At 35.9% G+C, this 23,026-nt stretch overlaps 2 protein-coding genes across 2 annotated transcripts; both read right to left on the reverse strand.

The window, feature by feature from the left end:
* Positions 1 to 9,825: 9,825 nt before the first annotated feature.
* On the reverse strand, positions 9,826 to 13,347 carry LOC140758205 (probable serine/threonine-protein kinase PBL28). The gene is made up of 8 exons (XM_073094293.1): positions 13,280 to 13,347; positions 12,790 to 12,800; positions 11,789 to 11,812; positions 11,541 to 11,672; positions 11,113 to 11,439; positions 10,905 to 11,020; positions 10,433 to 10,693; positions 9,826 to 10,029 (listed from the first exon to the last, which is right to left on the reverse strand). The coding sequence occupies exons 1-8, from the start codon at positions 13,345 to 13,347 to the stop codon at positions 9,826 to 9,828; spliced, it is 1,143 nt and encodes a 380-aa protein (XP_072950394.1).
* LOC140780174 (receptor protein kinase WSS1-like) lies at positions 13,082 to 22,632 on the reverse strand. The gene is made up of 2 exons (XM_073125574.1): positions 20,068 to 22,632; positions 13,082 to 13,902 (listed from the first exon to the last, which is right to left on the reverse strand). The coding sequence occupies exons 1-2, from the start codon at positions 22,385 to 22,387 to the stop codon at positions 13,445 to 13,447; spliced, it is 2,778 nt and encodes a 925-aa protein (XP_072981675.1). The 5' UTR covers positions 22,388 to 22,632; the 3' UTR covers positions 13,082 to 13,444.
* Between the last annotated feature and the right edge of the window lie 394 nt (positions 22,633 to 23,026).

The following is a 23,026-nucleotide window of genomic DNA, read 5'->3' on the forward strand; positions in this document are numbered from 1 at the left end:
AGGCCAATTATTATTTTAAATTTTTTTAATTGGTATTAGATCATACCTAAGAATTATAATATTTTCATATATAACGAAGTAAGAAATACATATCAAAAGGGACATAACTCAAACAAAGTAGGGATGGATGCTCTTCGGCCGACGACGGCCGGAGTTCAACCGGCGAACTTTTCTTAGGCATTTAGAGAATTGCTAGTAAAGATTGATAGGAGAGGATAATTCTAACGTTTGGCAGTACATGCAAAATTACTGAGACAAGTACCATAAACACACTTGCAGTTAGCCATTTGATTTCTAAACGCCTCCCTGGAGAGAGTGTTATTCGAATCAAAGACACTAAACGGAAAGAGAGAAAAGCAAACTAAATTCCAACAAACGCATACAACAACTAGCATCCTCTGTTATGGTTTTGGTACGTGCAACCATTGTTAGTATACGATCCACCGCTGGCAGGGCACGAAGTACCACAGGCTGCACTGTCTGGATTACCTGTGTTTCTTGCATCAATCGATTCAAGTATCCTCCTATGTATCTCCACATCAAATGGCAACTCCATCTCGACCATCTCTTCCACTGCCTTCGTCATTGCCGTCCCCGCACACTCACCGTCGGTCCCGTTGCACCTGCCGGACTGCCTGAACTTGGCCGCCGCCGCCATCACCGCAGCAGCGGCCGAGCCGGTGGCGATGCTATTGAGAAGGAGTAGGACGGCGAGTAGGAGAGAGAGAGATCTAAGCTTGTTAGTCTTCCCAGCCATCTTTAGTTACTTAGCTGCTGTACCTATTCTTGATTGTTGGTTCTTTTACGTTCATTGATGCTTGTTATATAGCAAGGAAGAGGAAAAGGCTTGGAGTCGATGATCATTATGCATGGCATTGATGTGGATGGAAGACCGACAACCATCACATGAAGGTATTCGATGTAGTCAATAATAATAATAATAATAATAATCAAAAGATAATATATAACTTTATGAAAAAAAAAATATATGAGAATAATTTTATCTGAAAACTCTACTGTAATCAATAATAAGATTATAACTTTTTGTTTAATTCTAGATAAAACTATAGGACTAATGATCACTTTAGAAGAAAAGAAAGCTCTTTATTCTCCAACAGGGTTCTTTTTCTCTTTATTCTCTGAGAGGGTGGTCTCTTATTATTTTTCCCCTTAAATTCGCACTAACGCTTTCTTTTTCTCTGCTACCAGCATAGCCTTTATTTTGATTCACTCTTGGTGAGACCCATACACCAACATTGTTTTTAATGTTGAATGTAATTATCCATTAAATCGAGGTTAATGCAACACTCCAATGTGAAATACTTATAATTCTATTTTGGATTAAATTTAGAAAAAAAATACATATAAAACTCTATATTTAAAAAAATATATAGTTTACACTCTATATTTTCACTATTTATAAATCGAGCTTTATGATTTAGTGAATATGTATATAAAATATCTTCGGTTATATTTCACCTAACACCATTGTGCAGATGAGAATATTTTGTAAAATATAATATTTTTACCATAACTAAAATATCTTTAGTATAGATTGGGTAAGTATAACTTAACTGAGGTATTTTAATCTTTCTTTTTATATAACTTGATTTATAGTAAAAATATAGAATATAAATTGTAATCATATGACTCAATAAGACAAGCCCAAAGTCCCGCCAAAACCTACTTTTGAGCCCTAACCTAATTCAATCTGAAAGTCTAAAAGCCCAATCCAACCCAAGCTCAATTAGCTTGATCTATATCTGTTTATAATGATTATAAATTATAGTTAGAAGTTTCGGATTTTGGAGTTCCATTAACAATAATTCAAAAAGAGATGTACAAAATTTCAAAATGTAGCAGAAAAAATTATAAAAATATCATATTTAAATAAATGTATTGACATTGAATAGCAATTTGGAGAAACTAATGGATTAAATTCATTGTTTTAATTAGTGTAATTCCTATGTTACCACAGTTTTAGATTACTTGAGCTCATGTTAGTAAATATGATATGAGAACTTAATGCTATGCTACATAACATATTTACATATGGCCATTAATAGGAAAAAATCAATTATAAAGAATAGACTTGTCGTTAATGAACAGTAATTAGGGAAAATTTGTAAAACAGTCTGCTTTATAATATAATTATGGTTTACACCTTATATTGAGCCATCTGATTTAGCGAATATGTACAGAAAAAATCCTAAATTAGATTTAAACTAATACCTAAGTAGAGATACTTTTTTTTAAATGACTAAAATGCCCTTATTTTTAAAATGACTAAGATGCCCTTAGTATGAGTTGGTTGAGGGTATTTTATAATTTTTTTTAGTTTAGTTAACTTAACTCAAGCATTTGGTTATGTTTAACCAACTGAGGGAGAGAGTTTTCTGTACATATTCACTAAATCATATTTCTCGATTTGCAAAAAGTGAAAATGTAGGTTGTAAACTATAATTGCATTAGAGGACGGGGTGTTGTATGCAAATTTTTCTAGTAATTATTATGCAAGGTTTTTATAAATTTATGTTTAACAAGGCTCCATTATTGAGAGTTAGATTCAATATTACCTAAATTAAGTAATGGAAAGAGATACAAATTAAGTACTCAATGCTAATTTCGAACCTAAAGCTCAATCAATTATCTTAATGTCTAATGGACTGCTCCAACTTGACATCATCAGTTTTTGTTCCTTTATCAAGTCGTAATTCATATTTCATATTTGGATTGGCTGATCCTGATCTTTTTCGACTAATTTTTCAAACCATGCATGATATAAAGCACTATATGTCTATGGTTCTGTGTAAGATTAAATTAATTTGTATCAATTTACCTATTTATAATCTAAACCAGCATGAAAGATTGAATGGCTCTTAATAAAACCATCAAATTAGTATTACGAACCTGCTTGATCCGATTTGTAACGGTTGAGATTCAGCACAAATTTGGGATCCGTGAGTGGAGGCACGGATTTCTAGGTATAGGATGAACGTGATGATGGAGTGGAGGCCGAGTAGTTGATGAAGGTGGCTCAACAATAGATGATGGTGGTGGTGATTTACGGGTATAGATGCGATAGATGGATAAAGACCATGATTGGCCTACAACTATGGTAAAAATCGTACGAGAGATAGAGACAATTAAGATAGAGAAATGAAGGAGGAGAAGTAGGCCTACCTTATGGGATTAAGGGATCGACGAAATAGGGAGATTAGAACAAACTAAAAGAGATCGTGCTAACGGAAGAGGTGGCGCTGGTTGGTAAAGGAGGAGGAGGGAGGTGTAGATGCCGGCAGCTTAGTTGAGAGAGATGCCATGCTAAAAGCCAGTTAATCTTTCATTCTAAGCATGCTTAAGATACAAGTCATAAGGCCATATTTATAGATATTAAATCAAAAAGTCCTAAACAAATATAACTAAACCAATCTTCATTATCTTCTCGGATTAACCCTTCGTTTTGCCGCAGATAGATTTTGAATCTAAAAAATTTATGAATAGAAAAATTGTAGATCTAGATGTTTGCGATCGTATCCAACTAGTTCGATATTATTTAGACGTCTGTAGAATATTTTACGAATATTTTTCCAAAACTGCGTTTAGTTAGATTTAGCTAATTAAATAAAATCCTAACATACTAATATTCTAGTTAAACCAAATAAGATAATTAGACTCAATTCATTGAGCTTATTATCTTTCAAGATAATTTGATTTAATCTGAAACACATCAAATAGTGGAGAGACGCTAGATAGGATTGGGCGCTCACCGTCAAATAAAAGAAGCAAAGAAGAGGGAGAAAATATCACGAGGCTAGATTGGTATAAGGAAAAGTTTATGGGAATATGTGATTTTAGACATATCTATATCTACACGGGAGGAACAATTCATAATTTGCGTGTACGTATTTGCAAATAAAGTAATATCAAAACACTCGAATTGAGGACTCTTGTTTTTGCGATTTGATTTTATTCGAATTGAACCTACACTGCATGCAAAGAGAGAGAAGGAAAAACTCCAACAAGCACATATATAAAAGCAAGTAGCAAGTAGCTAGTAGCATCTCAAATGATTAAAAGAAGTCCTATCAAGGTGATCGCTATTTTCCATGACGGACCTTGTAATCACGACTAGGTTGAGTATATGCCTGACCCCTTGCAGCGCACGGGTCAAGACAGGCTGCATGGCCTGGATTAAGTGTTCGGGTTGATATAATCGGCTGGCCGGCAAGTATCCTCCTATGTATCTCGACATCAAATGGCAACTCCATCTCGACCACCTCTTCCACCGCCGTCACCATCTCCGCCGCCGCACACTCCCCGTCGGTCCCGTTGCACGTGCCGGACTGCGTGGTCTCGGTCGCCGTCGCCATCACCGCAGCAGCGGCCGAGCCGGCGACGATGTTATTGAGGAGGAGTAGGACGACGGAGAGTAGGAGAGACAGAGCTCTAAGCTTGTTAGCCTTCTCCATCGATCTTTATAATACTTACTTAGCTGCTGTAGCTATTCTTGCTGCTTCTTTTACGTGCACTGATGCTTGTTATATATAGCAGCTAGGAAGAGCAAAAGGCTCGGAGTCGACGACAATTTTGCATCACATGGGTCAGCTGGATTGACAGAGAGGGTCTTTTTTGTGTCGATAGAACGATCGAGTTAATTATAATAATTTAACTAAATGGACTTGCTTATGTTAAACAGATGTGTATTTGATCAACGAGAAACTTGAGAGTAACTTTCTTCTTTCTCTTCTGTTATAAACCTCTTAAAGATCTACGTACAGGAGAAAACATCTTCTATCCGTCAATAATTAATTATATTGGCTTTACTTTACTTTACTTTGGATGCTAGTAATTAGTAGCTCTCAACATTTCTCCCGTGGGTTCCAAAAAGCAACGACATCGATCCAGCCTTGTTAACAGTGTGGACCAGCAATTTGCTACCTGCTGATCCACATTAGTTACTGTAGAATTTAAGTAATGGCCATTAATAGGCTGAATTTATTTAAGGCGTTATAATTGTTTAGAAATTTAGAAGCCTCTAAGAGTCTATATATACGTCCGTTTGCCTATGAAAAGAAAATAACAATGATATTAAAGCTACTTTACTTCTCTCCTTTAATTCTTTTTCTCTTTTTTTCTATATAATATATGGCAAATACTTCAAATGCACCTTTAAAAATTATAATCTTAATCCAACGGCTATAATAGCCAGTTTTCATACCCGGTACCGGGAAACCGACGGGGTTATACCCTTGAAAAGGAGTATATTAGTTAAGAAGATTAATTACGTGTGCCTAACTTACCTATTTTCTTGTTATACCCTTGAAGATCTTAACCATTAGATTTTCATCAAAGTGATTGATAAACAATTAATGGTACGAAAAAAACGCTCTACACTTTTCTTTTCTTCCGTTAAGATTTCTCTCTTAAATATAACTATGCTTTAATTATAGGAGATATCATTTAATATTAAATAATTTAAATTTGATTATTTGGAGATAAACTTCAATTTAAATATAATTCTCTATCTCTATCTATTAAAATTTAATTTAAGTCAATCTTAAACTAATGGGAGATATATGTAAATAATAAAAATAATCAAAAAGATAAAATGTAATTAAATTTTCATCAGGTTAATTATAAAAGACATCAATACCCTTATTTTGATATATATACATTACTCTCAATTAATGATATATGTCTTTTACTTAATAAAATATTAAGATAATATAATTGTTAAAAAATAATGTGCAAGATTATATATTAAAAAAAGTTACCTGCTGAATCGATAATATCTTTCATTCCTATTATACCCTTAAAGATCTTAACCGTTAGATCTTCATCAAATTGATTGATAAAGAATTAATTCTATTACACGGAAGAAACCCTCATAATATATTGATCCGATAAGAAAAGTGTGTTTCTCATAGAGAGAAGCGAAGAAAAATATGCTAACCATAAAAAAAATAGACGAATAACATTATATATAAGGCATCACTTAGGCGTTAAGGCAATTGCTCTAGGGTTTCTAATCTTTTATTTTATTTATACTAAATAATTTAACATGAAACTTAGATTTACTTGTTACATAAATTTCAGAAATGATTGGGAGAAAATGGCATAACAGTTTGAGCAGTGAAACAGATGAAAGTTTGTGGGCACAGCTTAATTTTAGGTATATATTCTCCTATCTTTAGTTAGCTCAAATCACGTTAATTATTGGAAGACAAGGCTTGGACTCAACGATAATTGTGCATGGCATTGATGTAGATGGGATGGGGCTATTCGATGAGTACGTTGGATCGATAAGAGTAAATGGAATCATCTCGACTTGTATAATAATTCTTTTTTGGATTTATCTTTGCGTGAATAAAATGAGTTAATAAGGCAAAAGATAATAATTTTATGTGAAAAAGAAGACATCACACCTAGTTTTGCCTTTAATCCTCACTATAATTAATGAGATTACAAATCACAAGCTAGCATTAAGTGTCATTTATTTTTATAAGCACTACAAGATAAAGTTAGGTAGAAAAGTTGTTCCCAGGACCGGCATTGGATTTTTATGTTGAGCATAATAAATTATTAATAAATAATTTTATCTATTCTGTGATGCACACTCGGTCTTTAATAATTTTGTAATTTGACTTTTCTTTTTTCTCGAAAATTCTCGTTTAACACCCTGATATTATTTTCACTAATTATATTAACTAAATTACTAAAATACCCTCACCACTATTTTTTATCCTCTTAAGCCAAAAATAGAGCAAGAGCTCTGTGCACTCCAATACACCGGGCTCCATATATATTATAATAATAATATAATATATATTATTATATTAGTTATTTTAAATTGCTTAATAGATTATTTTAGCGTTATTATTTTTTATTAAAAAATATATGATTAGAAAACTCTCATCGAGATCTTTAAAATAAGATTAATATTCAATAGTTTTAGAAGTAATTTTAAATTACTAATTTTTTAATTAAACGCATCGAAATTACATTACACGATTCCTTGCGCGACATAGGAAGATCCAAGATAAAGAGGCTCGTTTTGAGTTTCGAAATGCACTAATTGAACACTTATGAAAGAGGCACGGAAATGAAGGAATATAAATTTTAATGTAATTTTTATTTGATGTATTTCATTTTTAATGTATTTTATGTTTGATGTATTTCATATCTAATGTATTTTAATTTTTAATATTTACATTGGGGATAATTTTGAGTAATTATATTTTAGGATACATAATTTATTAGACTCATTTTTATAAATAATAAAAAAATTTAAATTTAAATTAACTCAAAAATAATTTAATATTAGACTCATTTTTATAAATAATAAAAAAATTAAAATTAAAACTAACTCAAAAGTAATTTAATATTAGATTCATTTTAAAGGTCTTGATGAGACCTTTCCAATGGTATTATTTTTGTTAAAAACCGATTAGTAAAACTAATTATATACTTAGCTTAACTAACTAAATTATTTAATAAAGGATACAAATAGAATTAAAATTATTGAATATAACACTTATTAAGTAATTTTGGCATTTTCAAAAAATTGATGTGACAAATGGAGCCCGGCTCTATTTTCATGGTGGGGCTCCAAATTTGGAGCCCCACTATTCATGGCTCCAAATTCGAAGCCCCATATAGAGCCCGGTTGGAGCTCCATCGGGCTCCAAATTTGGAGTTTTGGAACCTGGTTGGAGATGCTCTAAAAAGCATGGGTAATTTAGATATTTATAAATTATTTTATATACTGGTACCGTTTAAATTAATAGATAGTATTAAATAAGCATTATAAAAAAAATAAGGGTCGGATTATAAAAATTTTAAAATTAGAGTGTAAATTATAAAATAGATAAAATGTAGGATGCTCAACGGTGAATTTGTAAATACCATAATATAAATGTAAGAGCATTAACGACAAGAAGAAATTTAATTGGATGATTAAAGAGGCTTGTATTATATAAGGATTTCGAATTCAAACTTAGATAGAGACCGACTGATTGCTTACACCCCCTACCTCGGAGGAGTAGGGTTTTATTCGAATAAATTAAAGATAGTGCACTAAATAAAGAGAGGAGAGTACATCAAGCAGCTTAGCATCCTCTGTTTTGGTTTTGGTACCTGCAACCATTGTTAGTATACGATCCACCCTTTCCAGGGCACGAATTACCGCAAGCTGCTCTGTCTGCAATACCTGTGTTTCTTGCATCAATCGTGCTGGCGAGTATCCTCCTATGTATCTCCACATCAAATGGCAATTCCATCTCAATCACCTCTTCCACCGTCTTCATCGTCGCTGTCGCTGTCGCTGTCACCGCACACTCTGCCTCGGTCCCGTTGCACGCGGCGGACGGCGAGAATTTGGCCGCCGGCATCGCCGCACCGGCGAGGATGTTATTGAAAAGGAGTCCGATGAGGAGGAGAGAGAGAGCTGTGAAGTAGCTGTTAGTCTTCCTCTCCATATTTAGTTTAAAGGAAGATCTATGTTTTGGCCTCAGTAGACGTTACTCTGTCTCTCTGTCTCTCTCTGTCTCTCTATATATATAGAGGGCTTAGGAAGGCATTAAGGATTGGAAGACATTGATACAGATGGAAGACCAACCGTCCCACGGGGATGTTAGGTAAGGAGCGTTTGGGTCAGGTGAGGGTTGTAATCATGTCCACATGATTACCGACGATAATATAAAAAGTCCCATCGACTTCCTTCTCTGCTCCTAATTTGAGCTTTTAAGACAGGGGAAATTAAATACCTCCAATGCTAATGCTCTCTGTTGTCATTTTCACTCTTGATGAATTTCTAGTAAGAGTTTTGAGATTCCTCTGGTCGGGTATTTTTGTCATTTAGTTTAAAAAAACATCACCGGCTCTTAATATCAATTTTATGTCACATTAAATATAATCTTTTTTTACTAGTATTGAACTAAACATTATAATAACTTATACTAGTATTAGTGCTCTTCTTCTAGTATTAAAAATTAGAATAGCTATACATATTCCACTCTTATTTCACAAGTGAACACAGCCTTAGCTTAGTCGGCATTAATTTTCCCATTTACATTTCGGATTACATTTGTATATAAGATTACACTAAGATTATGACTCAACAAACTTCTAAAGCCTTAGTGTATAATACTTGAACAAAGTCAAAGGGAAGTAGCATGACTACCTAATTAATGGATAAATGAAAAGGAATTAACTTTGTGGCCCAAATAGTTCCTACTTGCACTTGCCAGTAGTATTATACTTCTATATTCACTTCTGAAGATTGAGAGAATGAGATGGATGAAGCAAGGATCTCTCGCTTAGTTTGAGCAATCTAGACCAAAAAGAAGAGCTAAAATTAGCATCAATAAAATTTATATAAGAGATGTTCATATAATTGCCATCAAAAACTTTCAAAATGTTATAATTGAAAGCTATATTCTTTAAAATATTATAACTTAGTCGCTAACTTTGCGACTCTTTCAGAATAATCATTATAGTTAATTTTTAATAAAATATTCATAACAAATTATTATTAAAATTAATAAATATATATATATATAAATAACTAATGTTGGATAGTATTTTAATTGTTTATGCAAGGAAGATAAGTCATTTTGCGATTTAAGTTGTGTTCTAATACTTCACCAACGGGATAGCAATTTTGAAATAATACAACAGTTTCGATGGCGACTATAACATAACATGATAGAAGAATATAGTGACAATTATAATATTTTAAAAGTTATTTCATCGGTAATTATATAGAAATCTCTTTATGTTATATAACGTAGAAAATATATAGAAAAAAGAAAGACCACAGTATCAAACCATGCCAGATGTATTCCTCCATGCTTTATCTAGTTCATCAATGACATCCTTTATCGTCGGACGCCCTTTGCTTGAGCTAGCAATGCAAAGAACAGCAACTCGTAGGATGGATTCAAAGTCCCTTAAGCTTAGTTCTCCGTTAAGGCGTGGGTCTATAAAATCTTCGAGAGGTCTCTTTCCATTCATCACATCCTTAGCCTATATAAACCAAGAAAGACTAATGAATAGATAATCAGATGACTTAAAAGTTCTAAGTAATTACTTAACCAACTAATAATGTATATCATGTCTTTCGTCGGAAAAGAAGAAAGTTATCGGATTGAGCATGTCTGAAGCACAGAGTAATAAGCGACAATATGCACCATATGGATATTTATCATTCAATTCTAATATTTCGCGCTTTTAGTGCCTTTGCATAAGCGTTTTAGGGTTAAGGTGAATCAAAATTAAAAGTCAAAATGTAAGGTATTTTGAGTATTTTAATTTACTCTTTTTTTTAAAAAAGATAACAGAATATTTTATATATTAGTTTAAAATTAACTCATGATGAGTGAGCATTAAAAGTATAAAAGAATCATACTTAGTCTAAGGCAGAAAATACCTTCTTTGTTAGAGAATCTCTGGCCTCTATGTTCAACTCAATCACTTTCCTCCCTGATAGAAGCTGCAAAGCCACAATTCCAAAGCCATAGATGTCACTAGCACAAGTGAGCTTTGCATGTGTGATGTATTCAGGATCCATATAGCCTATGGTCCCTCTGATGTCTGTGTACACTTTGGTTTCTTCTATCTGAAGCATCTTTGCCAACCCAAAATCTGAGAGCTTTGCCTCCATATTCTCAGTCAATAGTATGTTTGTTAGCTGAAATACCCAATGAAAAAAAATCAATTAAAATAGTTAGGTATTCCAAATTAGTAACAATGTTGAGTGGCTTGGTCATTATAGATAAAGTGATTTTTTTTTTAACTTATAAGGGTCAGATGCTGATAGTTTTCTTATTGATGGTATGGAAGTTAGCATAAAGTCCCTCAGAATGGGGATTTATGTGTTTAATTTGGAGATTGCTTCTTACCTTGATGTCCCTATGAACAATACAACCATCAGGGTGAGAATGAAGAAACCTTAGAGCAAGTGCACATTCTCTTAAGATCTTGATTCTTTTATCCCATGAAAGCACAGAGTCACTCCCTATCAAGAACAAAATAAAAAAACTTTAGACTATATCATAACAAGATATATAACATTTCCATAGTAACTTAAGAGGAGTTTTTAGAGAATACTCAATAGATTCTGAGCAAGGTTTCCTTTGCAACAATACTCATAAACTAAGTACTTCTCATCATCCTCATCACAATAACCAAAGAGGCAGACCAAGTTCGGGTGTCGAATTCTCGACAGACCTTCAACTTCTCGCGTAAAAGATCCGTTCATCGCAGTCTTATATATGTGCTTGATTGCTACAAGCTGCCCACTTGGAAGAACTCCTTGATACACTTGACCTGCACTTCCTGAGCCAAGGTTTACTTTGCTATTACCAAAGTTTATGGCCTTCTCAATCTCTGCTTTCGAGAATTTATAGAGCCCTGACCATTTGTTGATCACTATCCCTTTCAATTTTTTGTGACAATTAACAACACAAGAATGTTTTATTAGGACAGTTAGCTACTTGGTTTTGAACCATTTCAACTCAAGTGTCTTGATATAGTACCTTTTGTAATAAGTTTATCCTTATCAGAACTTTCAGCAAAGCCTTTCTTTCTCACATACTTGATAAGAAAAAGTAGAAGAATGAATCCCATGATTGCAACAATAACCACAAGTATTGGCTTAAAAGCAGCACCTAATAATTGGAAAACATAAGAAAGATCATAAGAAAAACTTAGCTATATATATATATATATAGGATATCATGAATTGGATAAGCATCAAAATATTTCAATGGAGAATAAGACTTACGCTTGATCTTTATGTAGCCCTCATCTGAAATCGTCAAAAGAAGTTGACGTTAGTAGGCATTGAGCATTGAGCATTGCAACCCTTTATAGTTTATAACTATGATATCAAAGTTTTTTATACACATGTACTAAGTAGGCTATTTCATTGATAGCCTTCTACATTTATCAAAATTTGGAATTACCTTAAGTATAAGTATAATCCTTTGCTTGTAAGCACCTACAGAAGTCCTTAATATATGGGTCAAAAAGTATAGTGCCAATTATGATATATATATATATATATATATTGTAAAAAGAAAGCAAAGTATTAACTAAGATTGAAGACTGGCCTGCAGTATTGTCTTGTTGAGCCAGTGATTCTCCAAGAATGGTGATGAGGAAGAGAAGTAGGTGAGATATGGGAGACTTCATGCTTCTTCTTTGGAGTGCAATGGGCACCATGGGCTTCAAATGAGAGCTCGATTAGTTATAGGGGACGTTTCTTCGTGTGGACCGTTAGAAATCCGTCTCTTACCTCTGCTTGGAATTGGATATTCTTTTTCTATACTTAGTGTGTATGTTATATATATATATATATATATTTAGAGAGAGAGAGAGAGAGAGAGAGAGAGAGAGAGAGGGAGGGATTATGAGCTGTTCACAGTGCACTTCATTTTATAGTAATCTTTGTGCTCAACGAGTGATAATAACAATTTCGAATTGGTTAAGAGAGCTACATTTTTGTTTGTAGGAATCAGCATTATATATATGCTTGGATGGAGGCGTCAGGATTAATTATCTATTTCTCAAGTTTTGTTTATCTTCATATATAAAATGACCAACAAACCCGTTGAGATTTGGACTCAGAACCACTGTGCTATATCAGGTTGACTCAAAAGCTTAAAGCTTGTAGGTTGAGGCAATCAACAATGTATACTATTCCTATTGTATACTTTCGTTACAAGAACCTAACATTTGCTCACAAAGTTATGTGCTTTGATTATCCTGTTTGAATACACATACCTTGGAGCAACCTGAAAGTAAATCCATGGATTAATTTATGAAATAGTTAGCTAAAACTTTCCATAGGTAGACTTATATGAGCTGTCCCTTTGTCCTGTTTCATTTGCCTGCCTGTTTGAGCTGGACCTCTCTCTCTCTCTCTATCTCTCTGAAATCTCTGAAAGGATCATCTCAATATGGCCCTACAAGAGGAGAGTAAAGCTTAGCAATTACTCCACTAGAACCATATTAACAAAAAGAGGGGGGGAGGGAAACAAGTATGAGTGAGTGCAACATAAGAACAATTCACTCAAGAAGAATACACACTATCTGAATTGTCATCATAACCAAAATTAGCTTGTCAGATTGTTTTCAGTAGAACCAAAAAGCAGCACAATATACACAACTCACTGGTTTTGATTTAAGTTACATATCAAAGATAAAAATAACAAGATAATGAAAGAACAAAAATAAAGCACCAAACAATTTTCTCTAGTGTTTCAATCAGTACAACTTGAATCCAGATACTATAGCAACCATAGGATCAGTTATGGGGTGCTGACTGCTGAGCAGTCCCATGGCCTCGTTTGTCTTCCATGGCTGATCTCCATAGGAGACGGCTTGGCTAAATTGTAATAGCTTTCTTTATGCACTACTACAAAAGCTGTTGCAAAGCTTAGTCTCTTCTCGTGTCTCCGTTGTACGTGCTAAACAATCCTGTAGAGGAACTATCAGTAAATTTCCAATGCGCGAGTCTTCCGTTAAGACCTAAGCTCGATTCAGCTTCATTATCTTCATCTTCACAGTTCATCGGCTTCCACTGATCCATTAAGGTAGAAAGCTTATTCACACAGTGGCTCATGTCAGGCCTTTGAAAAGGCTCGCGTGCAGTGCAGTGACGTGCAAGATCAGCGACATCCATCAAGCTATTACGAGCTTCATCATCAAGATCAAGAGTAGAATCCACAGACTTGATAAACCTTTCCTTGTCAAGTATGTTTCGGCGAAAGCATGCTACAAGATGGCTTTCATCATCAGGGAGGGTGTCATCAAGTACTTTCCTTCCACTGATTAGCTCCATTAGTATCACGCCAAATGCATATACATCAACCTTGGTAGTCACCTTTCCTGTAACTGTAATGTGTAGAAAAATGTAAGTTTTACATGCATAGCATCTCAAATAAGCAATGAAGATACTTTAAGTCACAGAGATAGATGCCATCACAGAACATACTTGAGTTCAATCTCAGTCTTAAATTTCTTAGCGATTCCTGATAAGAACCATTAGATAATTCCTTACATTAGGAAAAGGCACATTATAAAGGTATAACCTACAGTCATATGCAAAGGAGAATGGTAGGCTTTTCCATTATGCAAACTCAAATATTTTGAAAATCAAAAATGATAAATAATGAAGGCATTCATTGAGAGATTATTATGCAAGAGAAAAAAAGTTCAGTTCAACTAGTACTGTTACAGAAGTTCATTCTTTCATAGCTATTCCTAACATTTCCAACCATTCCTAAAGCAAAGTTCACATTTTGATATCTTGATCTGTTCTTTTTTCCTCTCTCTGTACAACAAACCCAAATACTCAGGAAGCACAGATTGATACATCTATTCCTGATAACCTACACACCAAATAAAGGGTTTCCCATGTCCATGAGGCCCCAAAACCCCAACCAATGTAAGGTATGAGGAAGACAAGATTCATGCAGCCTTACAGTTTGCCGTCTTTGCTGTTTACAATTTTACATGACTTCAAACCAAGTTCTGACATCAAGTATGACAACAATAAAGTGCATCATGCAATTGTCAACTGCATGAAGTAAATTGACCTTCCGTTAACATGTTGTAAAGTTCAAGATATAAGTGTTATGGAATATCCAAGACATAATAATCCATGAGATTTCAGATCTTTAATGGTTCTAAATAAGGAAGAGAAAAACCACAAGGGTGAAAAATGAATGGGAATTGGGAAGATAAGAGAGGTTACTAAAGTCACCCAATAAGAAAATAAATAGAAGGTAGGGAAAGGTAAGTTATCAGACTTGCTACTAAGCTAGCATCATGCATAGGTTTTCAGACAATTTATCACACTGGTGTTATAGGTGTCACACCCATCTTATGGGTTATAACAAGAGAAGGGGAAAAACATTACTTTTCTAGTTTTCTTTAACTTCTCAATTCTTTTAACATACACCATATGCTCCTCTCCCAATCTCTTGGATAAACAAAAAAGGAACCCAAGAACAAAAGAATGAAAGAATTAAACTTGAAGATTACAGAGAATCACAATCTTTTCCAAATGTTTCCTCTTTTATTCTTGCCAACTTTACATTTAAACATAACCCAAAAATGTTCCTTATTTTGCATGAGAGCTTATTAGCTCGCCAAATTTTCATTTGTTTCCTTTTCTTTAGGAATTTTTTTTTCATGCTCATTTGTTTCTTCCTTTATTGTGCAATAGCACCTTTAATTGTTCTAGATAAGATGCCTTAATCAAATTAAAGAATGTTTGACAATCAGAGGCTTTTCCTCCATAGGAATTCAATGAGAACTCAAGGTCCTCTTATCTTATCTTGTTGTCGCTTCAAGAACTAATGGTAAATTGCAATTATTATAAGGATTCCAATATTTTCACCAAATTCTAATCGCTCCTCCAACTATTTTCTTTATTCCTCAACTAAATCTTGTTCCATTTCCTGAAAGAAGTGATACCTTATTTTTTCATGATCACTCAAGGAATTGATAGATAATCATTGTCAACATCTATGATGATTTATGATATAAAATTTGCTGACTCCTTTCCTCCATTTCGGAGACCACACTTCTTTCATGAAATGTTTATCTTTCAGTCAATCTTGTGAACAAGTCCCACTTCTATGGGTGACTTTTCCTGCCCTTATATTGGACTTTCCTTCTTCATGGACAAGGATTTGATGATAGTTCATCTTCTGGTGCATCTTAATATTCGACATTAGTGTTTTGTATATATACACAATGATCACTTTTTAATTGATGATCCAAAAATGGATTCCTTTTCTTGCCCAATGCCCCTCTTGAAATTCTTTTGGGACTTAATTTACATTTTTGCCATAGCATGTTAAGCAAGGAGGTTTTCGTAGTAAGATCACAAATGCCTCTCAACAAACATGTCCTTTATTTCATCCCAATATACAGATCATACTCTTAACATGAATTATTTAATATCTCCTAGTTTGCCAGCATAAATACGCTTGCCTTTGATATCATCTCAAAGAATTAGAAAGACTTTCAAGAAAAGCAATCAACTCCTAATGAACAGGTGGTTTCAAGAATCGCATTGTAATCACATTCCAGATCGAGATACAAATCTTCATGAGATCCATGATTACAAATGATTCTCATGTCTCAACTTTCAAGCGGGCCACTATATTAGTTAGGGTCCAAATCCAAAGTCTTCGATAAACTTTTAAGATTTAACATCATAAATGAATGCTTGCAGAAAAATGAAATTTCTGATTAATATAGACCAATGAAGCATGGACACCTCTCCCAGGAGGAGGTCTCCGTGTTAGACATGTGTCGGACGTGTCGAACACGCATCCCGTGGGTTCGGAGTATCCATAATTAAAAATAGAATAAAATAAATCAGGCACGTGCGGGACAATGCTGGGACACGGGCTGGACACGGTAGAAATTTCGGCTAATGTTTAACGGATTGGGTTAGGTCAACTTTTGTTAACCCGGATCCAAACCCAAAACAAAATAACTAAATCCTCACCCAGCCCTAAATACCCAAATCCTCATCCTCACTGAACTTACCCTCTCACCTAAATCCCTCAAGCGGAGCTGCTGAGCAACGATCGCAATGATCCAAGGCAATGATAGCAACGATCCAAGGTAATGATCGCGACGAGCTACTGAGCGAGCATGACGGGCTGAGCACAGGAGGACGACGGATTGCTACAGCGAGGTTCTTCTCTCTCTATCTCTCTAACGTTGATCTAGTGATCTCTCTTCCTCCCTCCCGCCCTCATTCTCTCTCTGTCTCTCTCTCTGATAGGGCTTAATCTTAAATTTAAATTTCTATTAATTGTTTTAATTCTAATTAGTGTGATCAACTTTTAGTTATTTTAATTTTTATTAGTTCTTTTAATTCTAATTAGTGTGATAAACTGTTAGTTATTTTAATTTCTATTAGTTACTTCTTTTATACTGACAGTTCTTACAGCTTGATGTATATTTCTTAGTTCTTTGAATGATACGTCTTAGTTCTTATAGCTTGATATATGTGTATTTAATACTATTATATTGCAAACTTTTACTTTAGATGTATCAATAATATATATATATATATATTTTTTTTTTTTTTTTACTTATTTCACCATGTCTGTGTCCGTTTTCGTGTCCTATATTTTTAAAATTTGTCATACCGTCAAGTTTGTATCATGTCGTGTCCGTGCTTCATAGATATAGACTAAGCATATTGGAATTCTTAAACAAAGATGACCATGATTCAAGAACTTCTTAGCTTCATGGATATCTAAAACTTACTTCTAGGAGGACAAAGAAAGAGAAATTTTCAGGTCGAGTTATTATAAAATAAAATAAAATAAAATAAAAAGAGTTGGAAATGAAAAATACAAGTTGAATGTGAAGGTAAGAAAAGATAAGCAAATGGACTCGTTCAAAATTACAAATCTCACATGGTCACATGTCTTGTACCTAAAATGCAAAAGACAGATACTATTTACTTTGACAAACCATACTCAATTACTCATTCGTCAGATTTTCAATAGAATTTTCAAATTAGTTTTATGTAGTTACTCTTTGATCAATATAGAAGGGCAAAGGATATATACAAAAGAATTGAGCATGAAGATCATAGTGAATCTTGACGTTATCCAAATCTTTCTATTTTTCTTCTATTTACAACCTGTCGGTTCTCCATATTTTCTTCTCTCCTGCATGAGATATTTCCTTTTTTTTTTCTAAACTACCTTTTTCCTCATTTATTTACTTAAACAAAACCCTTTGGCTTCTAAAGCTTCTGTTCTTTTTATGCTGGAGATCTCTTATTGATTGTAATATTTAGGCATGCCTCAGTTAATAGAACAATGTCCCACATCATTCATTAAGCTTCTCAGTCCAAGTACTCAAAATGTATCCTAGAATCAACTAAGCAATATCCCTTGTATTTGAAGAATCATGTACGTGGATAAATTACCTAACACATACCTAGAAACATATCCAAATTCCAAATCTTGTTTTTCAATACAAGAACTGGATAGCAGATGTTGTGGATCAAGCAATTGACAGAGAACCGACTGGAAAAGAACTAAACAAGAGGTTTAGGGTTTTAACAGGGACAAGTGTTAGGAATAAAATTTTCATTACAAAGAATAGGTCACTGAATTGGCTAGTTTACTGCATGAATCCTTTAGTCCAGAAAAATTAGAGCTATCACTAGTGGCAGTAGTAAAGAGAGGGAAAAGTGGAGTAGAAGAGGTGCGAAAAGGGAACATTGTAAAGACAGAAACTATATTAGAGGTAGAGAGGGAGCAAAGGAAAGTGAAAAGGATGAGATGAAAGCGGGTGATGAGTGGTTGTTTGATCTCCTTTGACCATAAAGTGAGGAGAAAAATATAAAAAGTGAGAGAGAGAGACAGAGACAGAGACAGACAGAGAGACAGAGAAAAGAGGTTGTGGCAATGCGCAAACTTCTGGACCATATGGGTTGGGGGAACAAAGAAAGTAAGAAAGGTGGCACAATGAATCTATAGAAATTGGATCTCAGCTACAAGACGCTTTACTATCAAATTGCCCATCTCTTTTGATGTTGTTAAAGGCATGATATACAATATTAAGTAGCCTAAGCTTTTGGGTTAACTGATTATCTCACATAGAGCTAAGTTTTCTAAAGATCATGGCTACAAACCTCATCAAGCACAATTTAATCCTAATTTTCTATTATCTAGTTTTGTTCGATGTGGAGGGTTGGACATCCTCTTATTAATCACATGTTCACATACAATGTATTAAGGCCACTCAGGAGGGACCATGTTAAAGATATAATATACATTGTTAGCCATGACCTGACAACATAAGTTTTTGAGTTAACTGATTATTCAACAAGTTTCCAAATTAGGAAATAAGCTAAGACTCTTAATCAAAAATAGACTCCTTTTGGAAGTGGTGGCAAGAATGAATCTCAAGTAGGAAATAGGCTCTCACACTTGGTTGGCCCAATTATATTCCTTAATGGTGGTCGACCACATAGGGTCTCTCGTACTCTAATCCTAATCAGCTCCTAGACTAAAGGTTCACCCGATGGTTAAGTAGAGTCACATTAGGTCTCTCCTAAGTCCTAATTTAATCCTAATAATTTCCTAATATAAATGTTCATCCGATGGTTCATTAAAGGCAGTATGGACAAAACCACATTTAGACAAATGTGCCACCTAGTGCAGGTTGAGCAGAAAGTAATCTGAATAGGACAACCCCACTAGATAATGTCCAATAGAATATGATCACTACATTACACTAAGATGCAAAAAATCTCAACTCTGTCAAGATAGTGTTCATATATTCGCCACCGCATTTTGTTCTTTTTATCTCTTCCACATCTTGTCGACTCGGTTGTTTTCTTTTCGTCATCCAAACTAGATTAACATCTTAAACAAGCAAGCAGGGAAATTAAGCCGGTAAGGTCAAACTAAAAGCAACATAAAATAACCGCATTAAATATCCCATACCTTCGGTCCATTGGATTTTCTAACCAATGTAAGAAGACATGGTTCAAAAAACTAAACAACATATGACAAGGTTCCAAAAACTAGGCCTCGTTTATTTTAGGAATAAGATCAATTTTAGAATAGGTATTCCTCTTTGTTATTCTCAAATTGAGGTTTTTATTCTAGAAATTATTATTCCTATATTCATTTGTATTTTAAAATTAGAGTGTAACAATTACTTTTAATGTGATATAAAGTTAAGGAAAAGATGAAAAACAAGGTGTTTTATTTTTTTTATAAATTACTATAAATACGCTTTGATTTGATATAAAGTAAATTAATGTGAAAGATATCAAGGGTAAATTAGTAATTGGGTTAGTGTGTGGCATAAGATATAATTTTGATAAATCTTGTTTGTATTGTAGAATATAATTATTATAATATTTAGTTATTATTCTAAAATAAATAGTTGTATTCCGAAATAAGAAAAAAATTTATTCCTAAAGTAAATGAGGGCTAAAAAAATAAATGTAAACTGAACTCAAACAACAAAATGTACGGATGAGTAAAGGGCACTTACTAGCATACTCTGGTGCGAGATATCCAAATGTCCCTGCTAAACGTGTCATCATAGACTTTCCATTGTCAGTAGCAAGTTTGACCAATCCAAAATCTGAAACCTTTGCTCTCATATCCTTGTCTAAGAGTATATTTGAAGGTTTGAGATCCCTGTGAATAAAAGTTTCTTGTGCCATGCTGTGCAAGTACTCTATCCCTCTAGCCACATCCAAAGCTATTGTAAGCCTCTGCTTCCATGTAAGAGGAGAGTAACCACTCTCATGTAAATCAAACAAGTGCTGGCCTAGTGTGCCTCCTGGCATATATTCATAAACTAAAAGCCTCTCGGCACCATTTTCACAGTAACCCAGCAGCGCAACTAAGTGCCGATGCCTGACCTTCTTAAGGACATCAATCTCTGCCCTGAACTCCTCCTGCCCTTTCTTCCCCATTAGATCACATTCATTCCTCTTCACAGCAATTGTTGTCCCATTATGTTCCCCCTTGTAGACCACGCCAAATCCACCCTTGCCCAAAATGTTGCTCTCACTGAAGTTATTCGTAGCATTCCGAAGGGACTGGATCGACATGTGCATTCCCTGCATCTCAAACATATGGGTGCCAGCACTCTCCGCACTGCTCTGGCTGTAAAGCTGGCTTAGACCTCCATTGCTTCCATTCCCATTCATGCCAACAACCCCAATCTTAACTACTTCCTGCTCACCAGGAGGAGTTCCTGTCGGGACCGGTCCAAACTTCTTCACATTCTTCTTTTTGCGGTAATGCAGGAAGAGAGCTACCAAACAAGCAACAAGAACAGCCACAGCTACAACTGTTCCAATGACCACAGTCGTCCCCGATGATTTCGACCCAGAAGACTGATCTTCAGCAGCGGAGGATCCCGACGAGCCATCCGTAGGAGTGCCAGAAGCTCCTTCGTCTCCTGATCCTCCTCCAGAATTTGAATTGCCAAAACTGTTTCCAGACAATTTTACAACCACAGATGAGTTAAAGCTTGGTACCTTCCCCGATAGACTGTTATTGGTAACATCAAGAAGCTGCAGCTGGGGCAAGGTCGCCAAGCTATCCGGCACCGATCCGTGCAGCCTGTTGTTGCTCAGTATCACCTTCGTGAGCGAGGTGAGGTTCGCGATCTCTGGCGAGATCGTCCCCGAGAAGTTCTTGTTCGGAAAGTTGAGCACCGTGATAGCCCCCGCCGTATCGCAGGAGACCCCTAGCCACCCTCCTCCGCCTGCCCCGCATGGGTCGTTCCCCTTCCAGGAGGTGGCAAGCTCGGTCGGGTACCCGAACCCGGCAGCGATTTCCAGCAGCGTCGCCACCCTGGCATCACAAGGCCCGGGGGTCGGCTTGCAGAAGTTGTTCCCGCTGTCCACATCCGCCAGCACGCCGGTGGCGGTGAACGACGGGAACGGCCCCTGCAGCTCATTGTTCGACAGAGTGACGTTCTTGAGCGTCGACATCGACGTCAGCGACGGGGGCACAACGCCGGTGAGGCTGTTGTCGCGGACCTTGAATGACTCCAAGGAGGTGAGATTGGAGAGATCGGGGATCGGCCCGGTGAAGCCGTTCGACTGCAGCCAGACCAGCTTCAGATCCGCCATGGCGCCGATCACGTCGATCGGGCCGGTGAGCTTCTCCGGGGAGACCTGGTTGTTCAGATAAAGACTACGAATGGTCGATCCGGCGAGGGAAGACGGTAGCCCCCCGGTGAAGTTGTTGTAGGACAGCCGCAAGATCTGGAGATTGGGGAGGGAACCGAAAAAGTCTGGGACGAGGCCGCCGATGCTGGCATTGGAGGCGGAGAAGACGGTAAGGCCGTCGATGGAGGCAACGTCCTTGGGGACGGACCAGGGGTCGAAGGGGTTGTCGTCCAACGAGACATACTGCAACCCGGAGAGGCCAGAGAAGAAGTCGGCAGGGATGGAGGAAAAGGCGTTTCCGTCGAGGAGGAGGCGCTGGAGCGTGGCGAGCTTGGAGAGGGAAGGGAGGGGACCGGAGATCTGGTTAGATTGGAGCTGCAACGATTGAAGGGAGGCGAGGGTTGAGAGGGAAACGGGGAGGGAGCCGGAGACGGATGTCTTGCCGAGGTTGATGTCAGTGACGGCCCCGGAGGAGTCGCAGGTGACGCCGTCCCACGCCGGGTTACAAGGGTCGGTGCCGGACACCCAGGACTTAGGCAAGTTAGAGAGGCTCTTCGCGAGATCCCACATCGCCTGGGAATCGCCGGATCTAGCGGAGACAAAGGCCGCTACGACGAACATCATGTAGAGAAGCCGTAGGAGGAGGAAGGAGGAGGAGCTTCCGTTCCCCATTCTTCCCATCTCGGAAGGAGAAGGTGAGAGCACACAAGGTGTTTGTTTGTTTGTTTGTTCGTTCGTTTGGTAGAACGAAAGAAAAGAGAAAGAGGATTGATTACACCACCTCTAAGATCTAGGTTGGCAAAAGCGTGTGTATGGGCCTAATCCCCCGTTCCTCTTCTTCTTCTTCTTCTTCTTCTTCTTCTCTCACTCTCCCCCCCTTTTCCTCTTTCTTTTCTCTCTCCTGCCTTATTTTAGGGTGGCAGTTTGTGAGGTGCACTCAAAATGTAGCTGTTCTTTTGGAAGAGCATATATAGAAAGAGGGTCTCATTGGATCTTTGAATTGGATAAGCCTAAAATTACACATTCACCCCCCATATTTATTTATCTATTTATTTATTAATTAAAAAAAACTATTGAAAATATTATATTTTTAATTATGATTAGTTATATTAAACTGAGGAATTTTTTTTGATAATTATAATAAAAATCCCTTTCCAATAATATAATGAGGAAATCTATATAAACTAGCTAAGATATTACTTAATTAATACTCTTTCCTTTTCCATGCATTACACTTCTTTTACTTTACGTAAGAAATTCTAGTCATCAAAAAGCATTTTATTTTGGGGTACGTTATAGAGTGCACCTATTGTGGCTCTT

The sequence above is a fragment of the Typha angustifolia genome, chromosome 3, assembly GCF_048772165.1.
Source record: "Typha angustifolia cultivar Huaian chromosome 3, ASM4877216v1, whole genome shotgun sequence".
NCBI lineage: Eukaryota > Viridiplantae > Streptophyta > Magnoliopsida > Poales > Typhaceae > Typha > Typha angustifolia.